A 23,191-nucleotide genomic window follows, 5' to 3' on the forward strand; every position below is an offset into this window, starting at 1 on the left:
AATGTCATCGCAGTATCGCGCTGTCAGTAGAACAAATGAAGACTAAAGCGGAGTGTCGCGCTCTGTATACGATTTTAGCGCCTTAAAAGTGCGGACACTTTTTAGCGCGGACCCGACGTCCATATAATTGTAAGTCAATGAGGGTAACACTAAATTTTGACGCATTTTAAAAGAAAATCGCTTTTGTAACTTTTGTAAAAAAATATTCACAAGTTTTTATTTTATGATTTATTTTCCAAAATCGTAATCTTTAAATGGCTTTCCTGAACATTTCAAAAATGGCGCTTAATACAATTAGCCTTTCACCCGTCGATATGATGCATTTCGACGTTGAAAACATAAACAGGTTATTATTGTCTTTGTTTAACTCTTGCGTGCCGTCTTAAGCCAAAAGAGATAGCATTACATTGGTCTGTGTCAAACACGGGAATCGACAATACCTAACGTCATCTTAAATGCCAGCCGTGTCCATTTCGCAGTATATGAGGTATATGATACGGTTGTCAAAGAGAAGTACATCAAATGTCAAAACAAATGTTTTTCTAAGTGTTTTATTGAAATATTCGCATGCATTGTAATAACATGACAAAAACATTGACAGTGAGAATAATTAAGCATTAATAAAAATGCGTCGCTGCAGTATTACGGGATGTGGCATTTGAAAAAGCGAAGATCGACCGAATGTAACATTGTACAGGCACGTGTTAATTTTCTGTCGATAAATTACACAAAAGTCCAAATATCTCATGTGATTAGACATATTTAAGTACTTTACTCATAAATCTTGCCAAATTTTGCTTTAGTTTCTTCAGATTGCCTGTTTGTTTGTATATTTTGATGATTGTTGTTAACGATTATTTTGAGATAGTATTGTTCTTGGAAGCGTACATATTATCGATATTCTGTCATTAAAATAATTCACTACGAGATTTTTATTATTATTATTTTTACTATTTCAAGTTTACCTACAAATCAAAAACGAAAAAAGAACGGTTGGAAATCATACCGCCGTATAATAGCGCCGAATATAAACATTGAATCAAAGACCACCTTCATTTATTCGCTTCATTTTGAAGAGTCAAATTTTAACATAACTTTGAATTTAACTAGATTACATGGTAATGCAATTCCATCATTAGGTTTATTGGTAAATAATTTTATATTTAATTTAGATTAAACAAGACTCATTTACTAGGCATTCTCAGTTCCTGAAAACAAAATTATCGACTCGTTTCCGATTTTTTCCTACTGACAACTCTAACTACTAAAAATTCTTATTTTATAAAGTCCATATTGGTCTAACGTTGCCTAGTGAAGGCCAATACCAACATATAGACAGCCTATTTGCCTCGCCTTGCCTTGCCATCGTTAGGTGTCCCTCGCTTAGCTGACCGAGTGAAGGCGAGCGCTAACGTGTATAGAGCTCGTTTGACGTGGCTTATCAAAACTCGCAGTTGCTCGTGACTACTTTTCTCACTTCGGAGCAGTGTCGATTTTTCTGCATAAATCAAAGGCTCGACCAATAGTAGTCAATTGACATTGTATAATCAGACATTTGCATGCTATTTAATATATGCGAAACATGTTTATGCTAACACTGCCTCTTGTTACACCTCCTGGTATTCCATGTTTTAAGTAAATAAAACTTTGATGATAATAATATTATTATTGATAATATTACTACTTTCATTTATTTCCAAAATTAAATGGAAGTATTAAAGATTCACTTAAAATCAGTCACTGGTATTAATTTTACACCAATGCATAAATACAAAAAAAGCGTACACTATTTGGAATCTGTTTAAAAATTTCTTTACGAAAAAATTAATCTTGAGGTTGGAAATGTATAGAATTTATATTTCAAAGTTTTCTCTTTTTTATATACTCTCAAATTACAAATATTGTTTTTTTCTGTGCAAATTCACTTTTCGTAATATTTGAGTATTTGTAAACGCAAAACAGTACATCAAAATTTCATGTGACATTCCCGGATATTTCCATATAACCTAAAATATTCCCAAATGGAATATTGATCTACTTTAATTAAATGTTTGCATGTCGATAATGACTTTTCGATAGATTATGGTACGACACTAAAGAAATCCGCCATTTGTTCGTTGAATTTTTGTTTAGATATACACGTTCATTCCGTAGTTAGGGCAGCTCCTTTCTAAGGTTACGATAGTTATTATGTAAACTGGACAAAATCGAATCGCTGCTTTATACTTTTAAATAACGGACTAACAAAGAGCTATTTAAACAGATTAAAGAAAAACTGTCATACAGCCTACTGCCACGGGTTACTTAATAGTTACTATTTACTACTACTGCTCGCTAGCAGCAGCGCCTATAATTGCGTGAATTAAAAAAATATTTTTTTAAATACTTTTTTATATTATAATAATTATGTTACTTTTTTAGTAATAGTGTGTTATTTTTTATTTTTATATTATGATTATTATAATACAAAAAAGTAACAAACCTGTAATTAGCTTTATGTTTATGTTCCTGTTTTTATTAGATGTAAGAAGCTGTTGGTTTTCCATGAATAAATAAATAAATAAATAAATAAATAAATAGATATTTATTAAAAATAAACCCTGCTCACATAGTTTTTTTATATGATATGTATAATAGTACCCATAGTTTTGTAAATATCATCAACAAAATAAGGCCATGTTCCGAAATAATGAGCAATAATGAACAGGGTCTACTTCTAATAAATGTAGTACATTATTGCAGAGGACAGGAAGTAAAGGATTGCAGGACGAAGATGAGTTACAGATCCAAGCGCAGCGAGCATAATACTTGTATAATACGAATCAGGCAATCCACGTTCCCGCCGAGGTTTATATAATGCTTTTTTCAAACAATACGAGGAAATAAAGATTAATGAAGGAGAATGTATATTAGAACAAGTAAAAAATAATTAATTAATATTCCATGACGAATTTTGCTTCTTGTTTTAAATCGTCTCACTAGAACTCACTAGAACGCATTTTCGCGAAGAAAATATTATAAACAATACAAAAAATAATTTTATCAAAAAAGGACTTCGAAGTAGGTACTTTCGTTTATAATATTTTAAAGTATTTGGTGCAGGTTGTGCATTTTACTTTTATGCAAAAATTGTGCATTTTCCTTTTTTCTTGAGTTTTTACCTATCTATTCAGGAAAAGCAAAGGTTTTACCATACAGTCTCTTCATATATTACTCTGAACCATAATGTAATATAACTAAGAGGCGGTATGGTCACTAAAACGTTTACATATGAGTTTCACAGCACGTAAAGCCGCACACATGCTTTGTACGTACTCGTATGTAAGTATACGTGGACTAATGGCTTCGTAACTTACACGAACTTATAATTCTGACGCACAGATGGGTAAGCGGCCGGGTTAGATCTCGGTGGTTTGGCAATGTCAATTTGTCAATAACTCTCGCCGACGGTGAAGAAATATATCGTGATGAAACCAACATGTTAAAGAAGCTGCACAACCTTCGGAAATCTTGCGAAGTCCCCCCACATTAGGCCAGAGTGGCTCAAAGTCCAAACTATCTCCTTAGATGATGAGCACTGTCCAGTAGTGGGACGAATGACGAATCGATGAAAAGCTCGGCGCTTACATAAATGTATACTTTCAAAAGTCGGTCTTTACAACTCATAAAGGTTAAATCAATTTGACTTTTGTAACATAACAGAGTTGATGCACTTGTGCCTTCATATGCATAAGTTCAATACATTAATGGCGCAAGGTTTTCACAATCCCGATGATTATTAGAAAAATTATATAACTTTAAAACAGATATTTTAAACCTCGTGTACAATAGGTTCTAAAACTTATCCGTATGCTCAAAGACCAGAACAGTATCTATCGAATATCTGTGATTCCTGGGGATCTACACTCGATCTCCGTCCGCCATCCATACGAAACAATAAATAAGTAATATTCGACAAAATTAAAAGACAAGTATCGCATGTGTGTGCACACACACACTCAACATAGCCCCGCACTAGGGAAACCCTGTGTCGCGGGTGCCATGGACACACACATAGACAACCACAAATTACACCCAAACTCATGAGAGACATAATTGTATACAAATATTTCTCCCAGCCCGGGAATCGAACCTGGGACCTCTGCGTGGCAGTCCGACATGGTAACCGTTCGGCCACGGAGGCCGTTATCAAGAATGAAGCTTCATTCGCATCACGCGTCTTCTCATTTGGTCAAGTATTGCTTATTTGGCAGTAATTGTTTCGGACGGATGTCGGACGGAGATCGAGAGTAGACCCCCAGGCACAATGTTAATAATTCAAATGTTGCAAAACATCAAAGACTTTCTTTAACGTAAAACCTTTTCCAAAACCTATAACCTTATCTAGATTTCATCATGATGTCCCCTTTCAGGCTATTATATTCAATATGAAGTAAATGTAGAACATAACATTATTACGCTAATTAGGGATCTACAGACATTTTGCATATTGAAGAGGTAGATTTGCCGCTCTTTAATAACATCAAAGTAAATCAATTAAATCTACGCGAACATACATACGATCAGGATTGTATCTCATCATCAGGACTACAGAAACTTGTATTAAATGTGTTCGGCGAATTTTCCAACGCGAAAAACTTTTGAAGTAGTATAGTCTATGGAGTATTAACCTGTATAGCCGGTTTAATGAATGAGTTATCTACCATGTTTACAATAATCAGTTAATATTTATTATCAAACAATATTCATTATCACTTTTAAAAAGCAATTTCAAAAAATACAAATACAATGTTTATTTATAAAGTAACTGATATAATTTATATTATATAATTAAGAAATAAATATTTGTTTCTTGAAGACTTTTATATTTTGGGCGGTGGATTTCTTTCGTTATAATAATTTTGCATTGTCCGGCCCAGGTGGCTGGACCCAGGCAGTTTCTTACGAAGCTTCTCGTCGCATTCAGCAATGTACGTCAATCGCCCATAAACATGACCCAATAGTGCTGACAACATTACTTTCGGGACAACACCGAAATTTGGATCTCTTTTCGTGAACCCTAAAATAAGAAAAAATTCATAGAAGTAAGAAAGCATTGGAAGGAACGTCACTAATAATAAATAAAATACAAAAACAATGAAAAACGTATAATTCAACATCTTACTTCTATGAAGATTTTCGTGGCGTCCCTACCAACGTTCCTTGCATTTACTAAGACAATCCACAAAATTCATAAAGCGGTACTAACCAAATTTTATTGCAGCATACGTTAGGGATGCAAACAATGTACTGAAAGGCAGACATCGTTGATAAAAACTTTCTTTGTCGCACTCCTCAAGTGCCTTCAGCTCGTCCTGTGTGAACTCGTAATATCGCTAAAAAATTGCAATGTCAAAGTATGCGAACATTGTCAAGAGAATATGAATTGCAATTTAGCATTCATTAAGAACTTCTTACCAGAGGATGCGTCACATTTCTAATTGGAGGACAGGGCTTGTTGGACGCTCTCGTGAAACACTCACAATTGTCTTCTTCGGCGGATTTATTTTGGTTACTCATCACTATTTTCCTGTCTCTATCATTGTAAAGGAAAGAAAGGATGGGATGAAGTTCATTATTCTAATTTAGAGCCTAATAAACTACAATGTACAAAAAATTTCATTGTCAAAATTTATCACTATGCTATGTTATATTTAGACTTTTATTTTTTAACATTTCATATGGCACTTAGCAGCCTGTGCTAAAAAATTTTTCACATACCATTTTTTTGTACCGCCATTCATGATAACAAAATTGTATTAATAGTGTCATCTTTTTTAAGTATAAATATTATTGAGTAGTGCATAGTGCAATTAGATCTGAAATTTTAACACAATATTTATCAGACTGTACCATTGCAATTTTGAGTAAACATTTTGGTGTCCTTTTACGACATTCTAAAAAGGTTTCCGAAAATCCCTTTTAGTGAAGTCGGGTTCCGGAGTTAAATAATAATAATAATAATAATAATATTTATTTCAGATTATCTCCATATTGTGTTAGTAACAATTGTAACCTTATGACTATGTTAGTTAATACAAATTTTAAATTACATTAAATTAATCCCTCCTTGCTGTCGCGTGAAGAGCCTCCCATGCCTGTACAAATGGGCCGTCGACTCTGTCCGCAACAATTTCCAGGAGGCCGTTGGAGCTGCCGCGCACGCGCCGCAGCAACGACACAACGCGCTTACGCATAATGGCGTGAAACCCATCCGTTTGCGTCTCCGCGAACATTCCTGACGCACTACAATGGCGCGGCAGCCCCAACAACATTCTGAACGCGTTGTTGTATTGGACTCGCAGGGCGCTGTAAGCCTTTTGAGTGTAGTGGATCCATAGGCTGCACGTGTAAAATGATTGACAGTATGCCCTGAAGAGCGTAATTTTTACATTATTGGTACAGTTTGCGAACCTACGGATCAACATATTACTTCTGACTGCCAGCGCCCTACGCTCCCGCTCCAAGTCCACGTTATCCTTAAGAGTTGCAGTGACCCAGTGCCCCAGGTACTTAAACTCAGTAACGCGCTTCAGAGGCGTGCCATTAAGTCGAACAGGCGGAACTTGAGCAGCCAATACTGCACCCTTTGCCTCAAAAATCAGCAACTCGCTTTTTGAAGTATTGTACCTGAGGCCATGCATCTCCGCATACTATACATATACATATAAAAGGTTGCGCCGAATGTGTGTGGTTGTAATTCTTTTTTCCATATAAGTATTGCACTGAATAATAACACTGGCAATGTTAGGTTATTGACAAATGGAAAGGCTGTCGCTGCGTTTGACAAGGTAAAGGATTTTTATGTCAAATTCGTAGTTCAGATTAGCATTATGCTTAAAACACATAATAATTTTATTTCAGAATTAGGCATTTTATAAGTGAAGTAAATCAGACGGACACAGTTGAAGTGGCGTGGTTGCGGGGACGAAACGATGGCGCGCGCCATGTTGCTGGCGTTAGCGTTTGCGGAGCTCGCGAGTGGCGCGCGCTACGTGGACTATGGCGGTGTCAAGATGCCTCAGTACGGCGGCGGTGCAGACTACGAAGGTCCACGTGACGAGTATGACGACCACTCCCCAGATATATTATCAGCGTCTCATGACTATAGGGACGAAGATGAATTAATAGGTAAGTATATGTGTACATATTAATAATAACAAGTATTTTCTGTTAATGTGGAAGGTATCAAATATTTAGCTAAGCTTATATATTGTAACTTTTTGTTTAATGTTGATCTGAAACTTTTTAATCTTTAAGGTAAGACCGAAAAGTTAATAAAAGATGTTGAAGAACCAGACGCTTGGCAAAAGTTTGACTCGACAGTAAAATATAGGCGGCAACCATCACATAGTGATGATGGGGATATAGACACGCTTGATAAGTACAGTCCAGAAGAAATGGTACCCAAATTCAAATCAAGCAATCGGTTTGCGAAGCACCGATCACTTAAAATTAGAGATTTTGAAAGAGTAGACTCACCACGAAAGAGGACTTCAAAAACACAAACTCGTCACAGAATTGAAGACCATGTCAGAAAAGACGCGCTTGATGAATTGCATTCTGATGACTTTAGTGAGAGTAAACACAGTGATTTACACGAAGATTCGATGGAGTACACTCGAAGAGCGACTACTGCTAGAGTAATTAGACGGAAACCTAGAGATAGATTTGAGAAAGATGAATCTGACGATGATGACCCGCTTGCTGAACTGGGTTTAAGCCTTGGTGACAGTGGTATAATGAGTAGTGGCCGTCTTGCCAATTATCCGTCAGATACTGAGTCCCGTAGAGGTGGCGGGCCTCCGAAGCGCCCCGAAGGTGCCCCGTTTTTCATAGACAAAGATTTTCATAGAAGTAGCGGGTTTCAGAGGCGACCCTCAGATAAGAGCGGGACATTTCGCGGTAGAGAAGACTCTATAGAAAAACCAATTCAAAAAGGCATTCCGGACTATAGCGATTACTACGACATGAGAAGGGTTGAGAGTATAAAGAATAAATTGCCCGGTTTTTTACACGTATCTTCTGAAGGTAAGTTTCTTTTACAATTTTTGAACGCTCTATCTCAGAGTTTGTGTTTACCTAATCGTTTATGTATATACAGAGTTTAATCGTTAAGTGTGCTCAGGTATCTCTTACATTTACGGAATAATCGCCTGGACACATTTAACAATTACACCATTACAATATCTAGTATTACTTATAACATATTGTGTTTATGTATCACCATCACTTTTTTACACGAAGCTCGAAAGTATTATTTAGTATTATTTCGGCGGATTAGTTAATCTTAGGTTAACATTTATACTTAAAACATTATATTAAATAACGGGTCGTTATGTAACTCATTTTTTGGAATAACAATTATATTTGTTAAGTACGCAAGTAGTAGTGAAACTGAGTGCTTTTCCCTTAAATGTCAGTGACAGAGAATTAAAAAAAAAGCTAATGATAGGCTTGTGTGTGCTCAGCCTCAGCAGACAAGCCAACCTGGAAAAGTGTGGTGCCTTTGCGACGAGCTGGCGGCGGTGTCGTGATGGCTCCGACGCCTAATCCAGGACTCCTAAAGGTGACCATCCCCTCTACGATTACTACGGATGCGCCGCTTCCTGAAGTATCGGAAAAACTCTTGCCAGCATCCAAAGTGAAACATTCTACTGTTGTCACGTCAAATCCCGCTATAATCGTTACTTATAAAGACGCAGCTTCAAGGCTTTCACTAGCCCAGAAGTCGAAACTTTCCATAATGAAATCTTTAAAAAAAGATAGTGGTATAAGTGAAACTTCTACTAAGCCTCCGGTGTTATTGCAAGTAACAAAAAAAGGACATACTGTTATTATGGTGGAGCCTCCGACCGCTCCAAATCCGTTGCTGCTCGGTGCACGGTTGGTGTCGAACGACTCTCCTGGTACGCAGGAGAAAGTGAAGCGGCTGATGAGACAAAAACTATTAGCAAACTCCAAGAACCTCCGCGAGCTCACTGAAAATTGGGATTCTATGATTTGTGATTATATTGATACATCTTTGTTAACAGAAGATCATCCTAACTACTTATCTAATAGCAATATAAACTTATGTACACTTAATGTTGTTATTCTTCTATGTGCCCATTACATTGTTTTAAAAGAATAAATACTTTGTTTACTTTTTATTTTTGTTTTGAGCGGAATATTTAGAACCAAAATTTTGTGTAGGTGTTTCCTAGCACTTACATTGCAAACACTAAGACATATACTGATCTTTCTTAGCTTCACCTTGTTCCTACAAAAAGGAAGTTCTCTATTCAATTTCGTCCATACTAAGGCCCAATAGGTATTGGTCTATACACAAAAAATAACCTACGTTTGTAGCAAACGCTATTTCGATAGATATATAACCAAACATTACTAAAACTATCGTTTGTTCGTTGTGTTTCGGTCCCATCAAGAAATTTGTTACTCACAAGATATTTAAATTCACCCAGTACATTCACAAAGTAAAATAGTTAAAGGTGGTTCTTAAATTTAACCAATCTAACCTACCTACTAGGGGCACAACCGATACTCCGGAAAGCCGATGATCCGCCATAATGTATCGGAATCGAAAATATTATTAGCTGATAAGTTGATAGACGCGTTAGAGAATTTATAAAGCCGTTGTCGATTATAGCAAAATCTATGATTTCGATTCAATACAACACATCATTTGGTGTACTTGAAGTATCAAGAAGATTAAAGCTTTACTTATATTATTTTGTGTAGACGCAAGATTTTTGTAATTTTTTAATTTCGCTAACATGTAATAATTTAGATATGTTTTCTTTGGAATGGGAAGCCGTTTATGTGTCTGGTATGGCAAAAATGTTAATCTGAAATATACATATTACACTCTGATACGAATGCATTGTTGAAATAAAAGAGAACCACAAGAATTAAATTATTTTTATTTTAGACTTTTTGATACACGAAAATTATCTTCGTATCTCGCAGACACATCTCTGATATCGAATACACGACTGGGCGACTGTAGCGAATCATGTACATCTGCAAAACCGCTTCCACCGATGAAGAGTAACAGGAGATCTTCTTGTGATCTTACACACTGTCGAACTCGAGTTCGTCCAGAGAAGTACTGCCACCTTATTTATTTCTGCCGCCAAGCAGTTATGTGAGCGTTATTGCGTTGTAATTTTGAAGGGCAAGAGCGCTGGCGAAATTACAGGCAATTGGGATTAGTCAACTTATATCTCTGGGTAACGGGCGCAGTAGCAATGCCCCACAGATCTTTGCGATTGAAAGCTCGGCACTACAACTGTTATGGACAGGCGTGTCGCAAAACACCAGGCGCACCAGTTGTTTGTCACGTTCGTCCCGTCATCTGAAACATAATTTGCTAGCGAGTTTATGCTAAAAAAAATTTGCCACTTTCGTAGCTGACGTTTGTTGAGTATTTTTATCGTGGTCGTCACGAATTTGGTAGATTGTTAAGAAGGAGATTATCCCTCATTACGAGTGAACCAAATTTTTCGATATGTACGAATCTTCATCGGTTGAAGCGGTTTTGTACATAATGTACATACATGATTCGCTACGCCGTAGTTGGGTAAACGATACATTAAAGACGTGTCTGTGAAATGGGAATACAATTCTCGTGTACCGAAAAAGCTTAAAACAAAAATTATTAAACTCAGGTTCTTTTTTATTTCAACCAATGTAATCGTATTTGAATGTAATATGATCCAGCCAGCTGTGCCATAGAACCTGTAAAGAGTCCGAAATGTTGGTTTGCTTGAAATAACAAATATGTATTTATTTCAAATGTGTCTCAATCACGAGAAATCAAGAACTCGCAATTTCTTTTTTTAAGAATTTGTAACGTTTTGGTTGATCTTTTATCGATGCTCCCCACAGTGGTACTTAGTTGTTAACACTTTTGTTTTGGTGTTGCGATTTGTAAGTTTTCAATTAATTTCATCTTTGATTGCACTAATGTAGGTCTATGTCATAGGTCACGAAACATCGTCGTCAGCTACAGTAGCCAGCATAGCTGAGAAAGAACTGAAGGCAGCTCTTAGCGCACACCGCCAGCGGAATAATGCTCCCGTCACTGTTAACAACCCACGATTAACCATAGATGACGCTGAAGTTGCCACTTTCACTCCCTCTGTGATTTCCATCACAATGTCTCCAGGAGCTGTAGAACGTAACATTGCATCTGAATGGAGTTCTTTTATTGCGCTTAACAGTGCATCGCCTAATAGACATATAATTTCGAAGTACGTTGTTTATTTAGTTTTCATAATAACATTGTTGCAACGATATAAACAGATTATTTTCTTTGTAAATTAATCCATAAAAATGAAAGCATTTTTGTTTTAGTAAAATAAGTAGAGCTACGATTTACAGTAATAAAGTAGAAGGTAAATTAAATCATAACGAAATTTGTTGCGTTAGAACGTGGTTAGAACAAACGCAGGCAAAGCAAAACAATATGGGTGGTTGGATATTTGGCAGCGGCAGCGTTAGTGACGATGCGATAGTGACACCTAGCGGATGGCGATATGGTGCGGACGGTTGTAGCGAGAGGGCGCCATTTGCGAGTGCTGCGGTAGGATTGATTGTGCGGAGGGAGGCGGAGCGACAAGCGCGAAGTGCGCTGCCTAGCGAGTGCTGCCACATTTAATTATTTATTCGCCGCGCGAGCCGCGGGCCGGAGGTCGGTCGTGGTCGAGTGTGTGCGGGGCCGGCGCGTCTCCCCGACTTGGTGTTGTTCTGTCCACTCTGTAACCCGGTGTTGTAAGTGACTATTATGAGCGACAGGGACAGGTCGTCGCCCTCCCTCACGGATACTCCGCTGAAGACTTACATAGGCCGGCACGACGACGACTACCCCCTCATAAACGGAAACGGTAAGTTTTTGAATGGGGTGGTTTAAATGAATGCAGAGTGATAGCTGTGTGACAGTGATAAGTATAGCGCGCGCGATGTCAAGCGCGGACAAGCATCACGCGCTCGCACCTCGTGCGCATCCCCGCTCTAGGGCAGCACGCGCTTCCTCACACGCACGACCAGGGCACTGGGTCAACCGGCACCAGCTGTCTGATACTCTCTGTGGTAACGATTAGACGATTTCCACTCTTAGCACATGCATCCACTCAGACACTACTTTTGCCGCATTGAAGCTTTAGTGACTTCGATCGACCCGTAGGTGCTGTAGCCCCTTTTCAAGACCTATATTGTGATAACTATGTAGATATAGCTAAGCGCTGCCGACGAATGAACGAAGAATCACAGTGTACCTTCCTTAGCCGTAGTTCCACTTCGGATATAATTTTCGTGATATTCTTTGGCAAAAGACATTTTTATAACTCTCAAGAAATAGTATATTAGATAGTCCCCTGTTGGGTATACATTTTAGGGGGAAGCGAGAAAGGTGTTTTGCTGCGGTCCCCAGTTGCCGCGGATCGATAAAGGGTGACCTTATAGGTCTAAAAGCCGAAATTGTCTTTTAGGCGTGTTGTTTTATAATCGCGAGATAATGGTGGCGGTGCCCGTTGCCGCAGCATCACGCGTTGCGTGTGCAGTAGCCCACCGGAGGGTTGAACCAGTGTAAAAAATATCAGTACGGAAAATGTACACAAAGATGTATCATTGCGTTAATGATTTTTTAAAATCGGAATGCTTTATGCAATATAAATTGGCATGTAATATTTTGAAAACAATTTTGGACATTTGACATTGGACATTTTAGTATCCAAGTAGAGTCAAACTGTGTAGCATATAAACATTGCGAACTTTTTATTATTTCTCATTTTATTTTGAAACGTTTGCAGAAGGTAAAAAAACTAATGCAGAATAAAACCTAGTAAAACCTAGCGGTCAAAATTAGTGGTAAGATGGTGGTAAGTCCTTCTTTCCAGCTGTTGTGTCTATATCTCGAATGAACAAAATTATTGACTGCGCTAATTATTATTATCATTTGTTTGTTATCTGCGAGCGCTTGAGAAATGTTAGAATTATAGACATATTCTTCATTTCATAATAGTACTGATTTTGTTAGATACGAGTATGTACACACAGCGCAGGGCTCTAGGAACGGAACTTCAGTTTATATCGGTTTGTGGTAGCTGCAGCAATGAAGGCTACCTACAAAACTTCAGTTTTCATTAACCTTTGTATATGTATGTATATGTGGGCGTATATCCTGAACGAAGAGTGATACATTCACTGAATGGACCATTCTATTGTTTGATGTTAAATTGAGCATTGCAGCCCATCGGTGCCAGTAGAGTTGTGCCAGAGGGGGCGGCGTGAGGGATGCGCGGAGAGCGAGGGACGGGGAGACTGGCTGCTGTGCAAATCGAACAAGTTTTTGTCAATGAAGATAACAGTACTATTTGAAATCACAAAACATTCTCTGAATTCAGGCAAACACTGCTTGTCACGTACATGAGAGCAACAGCAATGTTTAACACTTAAGTTGCTAATAGAATGACTTACACTTTTTGCTTTCTAGGATGTTCACTTCAAGATGAACGGATCACTCGCAATTTCGTAACTTTAAAGTAGGAAATCCTAAGGTAACGCTACCAGCAACTACTGTAGACTAGTTGTTCCTTACAACTCTACTATCTGTATTGAAACATGCTTTTAATGAAAAATATGAAAACCTTACCACTGGCTTTCAAAATAATCAATAATAAACAAATTGAGTGCGAAAGGATTTATATTAAAAGAAGTACATAGGAATTTAAAAAAATTATACGCTTGATAATGATCATCGCCGCAATTATCAGACTATGTACTTTAGTTTCAACCGCTATTTAATGCAACTTGCTCTCTTTGTACAAGTCTACAATTTGTATAGAATTCGATTTAAAACCGCGAAAGATCAGCGCGCTAAACTGTTTTTTCTCCTTACAAAATCAAAAAGTAAGATGAAGGTAAATAAGAATGTTCTGGTACTATAGTCGATCGAAGCTCTGTTGTGTTCCTCAGTTATTAATTAAAGAATGGATCTCTAGCGCTAATCGGATCTGCATTCTAGAGAGACGCCCGTTTTAAACTTTGTCAATACATCCACCTATTAGGTGATGTCATTAGGAGATCACGTCAAGTTAAAATCTTCTATCACTCTACGTGTCGTGTTAAGATTAACGTCTCAAATCAGTTTCTTTGAACTACGGTGTCAGAGACAAAAAGATATACATACCTATTTACTGCACGACTTCCATAATCCAAAGACGGTAATATAAGTTAATTTAAGAACTCGTATTATTATATTTTTCTCCAGAAGGACAATTCTCGCGTGCCATAACTTTTTCTCGGTGTTCAAGATTTCCGATTTCCTCTTTATATATAATCGTGATTCCAACGCTAACTGTGTAAAGTAAAAAGGTACAAAAAGCTACAAACATTGAAATTACACTAGTACTGACTTTCGAAACCGATGTTTGTTATTAGAAGCAATAGTTAGTCTATATAGTCCAACAGTTCCCATGCGGGCCTAAAGCGGATTGGGAATGTCATACACATAAAATTGCTTTGCAGATGTGTGCAGGTTTCCTCACGATATTTTTCTTCACCGAAAAGCGCATGTTAAATTTCCACGTGAATGTTGTAGTCGCCGGGAACTGAGGATTTGTTCGCAATACTAAAACATTAAATGAGCAATATGCAGAAATATGTATGCGCAAGGTCGTGGAATTATTATCAACTGCGGGTAGTGACTATCAGAATCTTTACAGTCGTCCTGGTGAGGTAATAGTGTATATTATAACATATTTACATATACATTGCAAAATATTGAGCACATTCCCTTGTGTGTATTTTAAGTGGCCTACTTAAAAGTTTTCAAACAATGTGTTGTGAGCAATACCAATGAAACCATGGATGCAAATATATTACAGGGCCTATTTGTGGAAAACTTTTTATGAAAAATATGACATTTATGTACTTTAGTAACATTTAGTAACATTTGTCGTCGTGCGGATACGAGCGTTTCGCATGATTCGGATAATTATATGCAAATTAATGTTAATATAGCAATGTAGATTAAACACTAGTCGATTATTTTCTTTTACTTTGGAGTTACTGTGTATAGGCCATTTGAAGGCAAATACAATATCAATAGATAACATTTTGTTTTATTGTTAGATTGATATACATAGTCATATGTATGTGCACTTATCAGCAAAACAAGACAGTGGTAAGGATTCAACAATTTTTTTATCATTATTATTCAATGACAGGCACATTCAGAGTAGGTGTGTTGCAAAAATAAATTGAGTTTCTTCTAGCCATCTCACGTGCACGTTCGTCGTTAAACTTTTTATTAAAATAATCAGATGAGAAGTAATTCACATTTTTCATTATTTCATCGCAGAAGCCAAAGGCGATGTACAAATATGTTAGTAAAAACGGTTACTTCAAAGAATTGAAAGACGAATGTAGAAAGAATTTTAATTTAATAAAACCTTTTTGTGAAATGTCTTAACTTTATTATCGCAAAAAGTGGATTTAACAATAAAAAACCCGGTGGAACGGGGGGAGCACTATAAGTTTCCGGAATGAATAAGAAAAAAATACTATAAATGGTCAGAAATGAATTTATTGTTTTTCAAAATATTCTCCGTTAGCGTTCATGCACTTTTTCATACGAATGAACCAATTTTGAAAACCATTTATGCCACTCTTCCGTGACAATCTCTGAAACATATTTTTCATACCCTCGACAGCCCCTTCAGGTGATGAAAATCGTTAATCGCATAACAGGTTCTTAATTTTTGGAAATAAATTAAAGTCACAAGGTGCCAGGTCGGGACTGTACGCGGGATGGCTTATAAGGTCAACGTTGTTCAACTTCAAAACTTCATTTGTCTGTCTGGCCTTGTGAGAACTGGCATTATCGTGGTGCAAGATGATACGGCGTTCACGGTTATTTTTACGGAGTTTGTCAATAACTTCTGTCAAACAAATGGTCGTGTACCAATCACTATTCACGGTACAACGATTCTCCGAAGCAACAGTAGCCACGTGTCCCGTTTTATTTAAAAAAAAGCAATCATCCGCTTAGAGGCACCTTGCACGCGCGCCACTTTGGTTGGTTTTGGCTCATCTCGAAAGACCCATACGCTCGATTGCTGCTTTGTTATGGGATCGTAAATATAAATCCATGTTTCGTCACCTGTTAGTATGTCCCACACCAAATTTGTGGCCTCTTTGTTGAATCTGGTACATGGCATTGCACCAAGTGACGCGATCCGTTTTTTGAGCCTCAAATATGAAACTCAAATTGTGTGGGATCCACCGAGAGCACAGCTTTTTCACACCCAAATGTTTGTGTAGTATTGATTGTATTTGACTCATGCCTATGCCTAAAGATGCCCGGATCTCATGGTACATGGTACATGCCTGTCTGTTTTGATCATACGGCGCACAGCATCGATGTTTTTGTTGTTCACAGCAGTGAACGAGCGATCATCACGAAATTCGTCACTGAGATTCACACGACCGCGTTTGAATTCTGCAAACCAGTTATAAATAGTCGTCTTGCACGGTGCTTCATCGCCAAAAGCAGTTTGAAGCCGAATGATGCTCCGCTGAGCTGTTAAATTACACTTAAAGTCGTAGAAAGTCTTACTAGGAAAATTTTCACGAGTTAAATCCATGGTGATGTAGACAACCAATTTCTGAAATGACGCCACAATGTAAAAACAAGTGACAGTCAAATGAAATAAACTGTATTCTACTCTACAGCCAGAGAGTTCCATTTTCAAATGTTGTAATTACTTTTAAATATTGTTTATGTAAGTGGCCAGTTCCGGAAACTTGTAGTGCGCCTTATGTATGAAGTTTTTTCGCTTAAATGTCTTAGTTATAAATACTGACACCAACACCTGTTTTGTGTACGAATTTGATTAGAGTTCAATAGATACATATTATTTATCGATCATATTCGGTCATAGAAAGTTGTTTTACAAATCAGTTACCAATTGTCAGGAGGAATGTACACACAATATTAAATATTATATTAAACACAATATTAAAACAGAACACATATAGTTTCATCTGTCAAGTTTAGCAATGTCGGGATGGTAACGCACATCGGACGCACTTCGTGTCTTCGGTGCGTGGCGGTGTGCGGCCCGTACGTATGGCGGCTCGCGAGCCGTCTCTGGCCCGGCGTGTCGCAACGCGGCCGCGGTGGCCCCGCGCCAATCCTCGCCCGCTCTTCACCTCCTCTATCACCCACAACCACGTGGACATAATTATTGTGAACTATCGAAAGATCGCGCGCGTGCGCGAGTTTCCCATGCGCGAGTTAACGAATAACTCACTTTTTGAAGTTGAATTAAACAATATATCGTTTGAAGACAGTTCATTCGATTGTTCATTGAGTGTATGTCGTTATAGAACTTGAACCGTGACTAATCTTTAAATTATGGGTGATTTTGTTGACTTGATAAATAGAAAACTAAAATCAATGAGTTTTCGTATTCACCAATGCAAGCATTGAACTGAACACTTGACCCCAACAAACTATGACTTCATTTAGTCCTTTTTCGAAATAATGATGAAAAATTAAAAAAAAACTTCGAAATTAAAAGCCATACAATGATCTAAAGGGATCACTTTGTCTACAATATACTTTTGATGCAATCCAAAATAACAAAATCTATCAAAAAGAAGTTTATAAAATCTTTTGTGTACAATTTTGTCCTCACTACTATGAGGAAACATTCATTGATTCGTTCGACAAAGCGTTCACATTCCTATCCTTTTGCATGGAATGAATATTTGGGGGCTTCTGAGATGTAGTGCTAGACAAGGAAGTAAAAGCTTTACAGAAAGAGTTACTTATGAAGAGGTATTTGCGGGACTGAGAAAGAATGTGTGAATGTGAACGCAGTTGACAGGCGAAGAGGAATTTTGGTAAGCTACCTTAGGTATATAACACGATGTGTTTATATCAGGAATCTACAATAAAGAAATGAAAAAGAGTGAATGATAAATACTGAGGATAAGTCCAAATATGACCAATTAAAACGTTGGCATTGCGTCCTAAAGAAATTAAGGCTATTGTGTTGGGCATGATAGAACTGCGCAATGATCTTATATACTTAGAATTACGTTAATTACACCGACCAAAGCTCTTCAATTAAAGACGAAGTTTTTGACACGATCGCAATATCGAAATCTGTAAATGGAGCAACTAGGGCACATGAAGTATTGTAATGTAAAGTGATTTCTTTACACATTTCACTCCTTAAAATGTATGATACTTTTCTACTTGTACTAATAAATCAAAACTTAATTGCTCCAAGGCTTTTATAAACAGAAAATAATTAAATGATTAAAATTTATCAAATAGTCTTATATATTTACCGAAGTTCTCGTAATTAACGAAGCTCCAAGCATTGCGCAATTAGACATTTAATATTGGAACTTATGGAAATTGTATTTTGTAGTGGAATAAATAAAAATACCAATTTGTTTTAATTGTGACAAGAAAAAATAAGATACACTACGGCTTTGTGTTGTATGTTAAAGATTTTGACTTGTATTTATCGACTCGCGAGCTCTATACTTATTGAATTGATTTTCAGTAATAAAGCTCTTCACAAGTACCTATGTATGACCATTGTGCAGTTGTAATGTAATAGATCGATATCTCGTCATGTCCCGTCTTCATCATCGCTGCTTTTATACGTGTTATAAACTAAACCAAAATTGGTTTATAAATGGTTTATAAAAAAAAAAAACATTTTTTATACAGGGTCAAAAGCACGCCAAGCTTGATACTAAAGCTTTAAATTAAACTCTATGCCGCTTGAAATAAGAACGTTGTAAAGTCCAAAGTCTCAAGCTTGATGTGCTCTTAACTGTACAAAAACGATGACGTGTGATGAAAATTTTAGAATAGATACTTCAAAACTATTTCGTTAATTTAACAGTTCATAACTTACTCAATCTCTGGCTTATCTATAGGAATTGCACTGTCTCTGAAAATGTTTAAACAAGCGATAGCAACGATAGGCGACAAGCTACGGAGACAGTTTGTTGGTTTCTTCGCAACACTCGGCAGTTTGTGCCGGCAAGGGCCATACACATTTACACATTTGTAACTTAGATATTTTGTTATTTTGCAGACGCAACTTTACTGTTTTTTATTTTGCATTAAAAGAAATGTATACTTTATTCAGTAGAGAACATGGTCTATAATTTATATTGCATTTCGCAAAGAGCGCTCGGCACAGATCGGCGCCGCGTGACGCCGTTTGCTGCATCTTCTTTTTTATTTTCTTTAATGTAATCTCATCCTGTAGAAGATAAAGTTTATGTAGCAAATATAGGGCGCGTCACTGCGCCAATTTGAGTCGACCCTAACTTATTCTCAGCGATAGCGGCGGCGGTGGCCGTTCGCTCTAATCTGTTTTTCATACGTTCTCTAAAGTTAATTTAATTCTGTACGACTATTTCTAAATTTTAAACTAGCTTTTTGTATATTCGAAGGGGTCATTGTACTTAAAGAATGTTACTTCAATTTGTTTTAATTTTTGAGACCTTAAGATGAAAAAAATCAAGGCGCAGGTTGAGTTTCCCTCAGACTTGTCTTGCAGACCCACGGGATTATCCCTGGTTTTTGTACTTCCCTAAACGGATTGAAGCGCTGTGGGTGTAGTTTAATAAAATGATGCTTCCAGTGTAAATATTACCAGCGATTGAACTGATATAAGATATAAGTCTTCCGTTCAGATAATATCTTAACAGTACAAAAATATTGTGCATGTTTTAATTTTTCCTTCTAACATACAGACAGTATTTATTTAAATCTGTAGTTAGGTAATATTTGTAGAAATTAGGCCGTTATCGAATCATATCTTCTATATCTCTGTGCTGGCGTGGGGCCGCTCGCTACTTCTTTGAAACGGACATCGTATCCGATACGACATACGTTCATGCAATATGATTCTTCACATGGGTAAAATATTATCCAGTTAGAAACTATATTATTAATCCTAAAATTGATCTGTGGCTAGCGGACTCGCTGGCCACAAAGAGAGACTGACTAAACTGACAGAAATATAAAAACGGACATGGACAAAAAATGATGAGGGCAGTCCTGACAAAACCTGTGACCAGAGAAGAGCCCCTAGACGTGCAATTGTATAGACAGACCGTATAATACCAGAATAACGAATTTAACTCTGGGGACAGAAACCAGTACACTCAAAGGAGAACTTAATAGAAAAGTTAATTTACCGAGTTGATCCTACCGAAAATTTATCCTAAAATAGAAGCGTAATTTTTTTTGACAAAGCGCGCGATATTACACATGGTTCTTGTACCCTTGTCATGCGAACTTCTTGATAACTGCTACAGGTTACAGCACTAATAACTACAAGTATGAACATAATATGTGATATATATGAACTGTCAGCGTCAGAACGATGAACGGTCAAACCAGTCAAACTAACCAAAAGTATTTGCTGCCCATATCTACGCATTTCACAAAAATCAACACTATTATCAACGTCACCAAGGAGCACTTTTCAGTTCATTTAAAGAATACTCGTGAATTCCTTAAAATATAGTTTGATATATATAGATATATATAGTTTGATATGATAATTTTTAAATACTGCGTATTTAAAAAACCATTCATATATTTGTGGACTATTCTTCATTACTATGGATTTGCTGCTGATAATTTTAATCTCACTTACAATTAGTTACTCGTTTGGTTTATATAAACTTCATGCGTTTTTAAGCAGACAGGCTTCTAATTAATTGCATGAGCATTTTTATTGATTTGGTAGAACGATATTGTAATAGAACGGAAATATTATTCACGTACCTATAGTGTAACATTAAATGTCACATTAATGCTAATCTGATTTTACATCCTCTAAGAATCTGATCCAAATACGAAAGATGACACAAACACAAATACAAATTTCAACAAAAAATAAAAAATATGTTTTGCAATTACTTTGAGAATAGTCTAAAGGCCAAAGTGTCAAACTTGCTGTAAGTACCTAACTCTTCAGTGACTCTACTACTTATAATGACTCGACTGTGGCCGAACGGTTACCATGCTTCGAGTCTTCGGGTTCGATTCCCGGGCCGGGATAATTATTTGTATGGCGTATGACCTACATTTATTTCTTTCGAGAATTTGGGTGTAACTTGTCGTTGTCTACGTGTGTGTCCATAGCATCCGCGATACAGGGTTTCCCTAATGAGATGCCACGAGTGGCTGCGTTAAAAAAAATTGCAAATACTCTTTATTGCATACAAGAACAAATATAGCAAAAGACAAAAGACAGTATACAACAGGCAACCTTATTGATAGATAGCAATTATTAAGTTTGCACAAATATTCTGAATCGGGCCGAGCAGTTGTAGATGCAAATTCGTGTTAGTTACCAAAAATAAACTAAACATTTTCGTAGCTATAATCTCCATATCTGCGATCGAGCCAGATTACATTATTGTGTACCGGAGAGCGACATCCTTGCCAAAATCGAAAAATCCTCGCAAACACCAGATCCTACCAAATACCAAATCAAATCTTAAAATTTCTGTCGACTTAGAACAAAGTGGAAAGGTGTAAACCTAATAATAAGTACACGCGACAAGCAAATAAAGAATTTAATTGCCTCCGCGTCCGAACGGTTACCATGCCAGACTGCCACGCAGAGGTCCTAGGTTCGACTCCCGGGCCGGGAGAAATATATGTATGACCTACATTGATTTCCCTCGTGAGTTTGGGTGTAATTTGTGGTTGTGTATGTGTTTGTCCGTGGCACTCGCAACATAGGATTTCCCTAGTGCGGGGCTTTGTTGAGTGTGTGCGTTATTATTATTAAGATGAAGTCAAGCACCACTATAGGTCATTTGGAATCCGAGAATTATCTATCAGAATAGTTACTGTTTAAAATATTTTTCCCTTTCCGGAGTAAAAGCATTATAAACCGTTACACCATGTAACACGATTTTTGTTTCTAGGTTATCAATATATTTTTTTTATTGCTTCTAACGTAAAAACATGAAAATGCCTTATTTTCCTGCAAAAACTTTGCTTTGTGATCAAAAGTTGAAATTTGCGTACCATTAAGGTTTCTCTTTATTTAAAGACAAAAGGGGAACATTATATTTCAAATATACAGTATATTTCAACCAAAATTTTACAAATTGTTGACAAACAACCTGGAAATGAGTAGATTTCCGAGATTATGTAAATACCAATAGGTAGCTATGTAAGTAGGCAGCTATGTAAATACCACTGTGACAGCCACAAATTAGCCAAAAATTAGTAGCCATATCCCAGAAACTGGGATATGGCTACTCCAATCTACGTACTTGCTTATTAATAAATATAAGGAAATACTCTTACACCGGAAACTGAACCTTTTTGGAATTTGTTACGTTATCAAAAATAAAGTTGAAATGTGCATTTGAAATGGCTCGTTTACATAAACAGTTTTATTGTTGGCTGCCTGGTGATGCACCATGGTTATTTGGCTTGTTTCCATCGTCGTTGCACTAATTCAACGCCACTCACACTATTTGATCCACTACTACATAAAGGAATTCATATGTCATAATAGGTAGGTTTATTGAAATCGTTATCAGAAAACGGTTTAGTGAAATAATGTGACTTTTTCTGTTTATTATATAATATTATTACATTTATTATATAATTAACAGAAAACTCAGATTATTTATTTTCATAATTATTTATAAAATTAACGACAACCTTTTTGATATTTACCTCAACTGTGGAGCATCGAGTATATAACCAGAACTCTGCCGACATTATTGTTACTCTAGACGTAATTTTAAAAATTGCCCTCTTATTATTGTGTGTCAAAGTGGGTCAAAAAAAGCTGCCCCGAAACCAATACGAATAATATTATACAATATTTTAATGAATATTTTTCTTGCCATTGTAAAAAATCCATGTTCGTAGCTGGTTACGAAAGATCAGTTACGATGGTGGACCAAAGGTTAGATTACATCCATACGAAAAATATCACTATTATACGTACGTTTAGCATGAGAAATACTTTCCAACGTGTAGGATAGTACATTATTTATCTCAATTTTTGACACCCAGACACTTAATTTAAACTTAGGCAAAGGATATGAAGAGAAAATGTGCTCA

The 23,191-nt window shown here is 36.8% G+C and overlaps 4 protein-coding genes across 6 annotated transcripts in view; 2 read left to right on the forward strand and 2 right to left on the reverse strand.

Moving 5' to 3' along the window:
• Positions 1-4,847: 4,847 nt before the first annotated feature.
• LOC113240118 (OCIA domain-containing protein 1-like) lies at positions 4,848-5,614 on the reverse strand. Its single transcript, XM_026477343.1, has 3 exons — positions 5,458-5,614; positions 5,249-5,375; positions 4,848-5,059 (listed from the first exon to the last, which is right to left on the reverse strand). Exons 1-3 carry the CDS (start codon positions 5,557-5,559, stop codon positions 4,863-4,865), a joined length of 426 nt encoding a protein of 141 aa, XP_026333128.1. The 5' UTR covers positions 5,560-5,614; the 3' UTR covers positions 4,848-4,862.
• Positions 5,615-6,098: 484 nt separating this feature from the next.
• On the reverse strand, positions 6,099-6,683 carry LOC113225407. The gene has a single exon (XM_026457716.1). The coding sequence runs from the start codon at positions 6,681-6,683 to the stop codon at positions 6,099-6,101; it is 585 nt and encodes a 194-aa protein (XP_026313501.1).
• Positions 6,684-6,848: 165 nt separating this feature from the next.
• On the forward strand, positions 6,849-11,701 carry LOC113225426. The gene is made up of 5 exons (XM_026457739.1): positions 6,849-7,170; positions 7,300-8,070; positions 8,511-9,157; positions 11,014-11,294; positions 11,473-11,701. Exons 1-5 carry the CDS (start codon positions 6,975-6,977, stop codon positions 11,699-11,701), a joined length of 2,124 nt encoding a protein of 707 aa, XP_026313524.1. The 5' UTR covers positions 6,849-6,974.
• Positions 11,702-11,715: 14 nt separating this feature from the next.
• LOC113227791 (hepatic leukemia factor) overlaps positions 11,716-23,191 on the forward strand; it is a 136,332-nt gene continuing 124,856 nt past the window's right edge. For 2 of the 3 annotated variants that reach the window (XM_026460811.1, XM_026460876.1), the window contains exon 1: positions 11,716-11,927. In XM_026460811.1, coding sequence (XP_026316596.1) covers positions 11,828-11,927 — 100 coding nt within the window. In that variant the 5' untranslated portion in view covers positions 11,716-11,827. The remainder of the gene's footprint in view (positions 11,928-23,191) is intronic. The other variant, XM_026460881.1, reaches the window with a different exon arrangement.

The sequence above is a fragment of the Hyposmocoma kahamanoa genome, unplaced genomic scaffold (genome assembly GCF_003589595.1).
Source record: "Hyposmocoma kahamanoa isolate Upper Pololo Valley unplaced genomic scaffold, ASM358959v1 100021, whole genome shotgun sequence".
In the NCBI taxonomy this organism is placed as follows: domain Eukaryota; kingdom Metazoa; phylum Arthropoda; class Insecta; order Lepidoptera; family Cosmopterigidae; genus Hyposmocoma; species Hyposmocoma kahamanoa.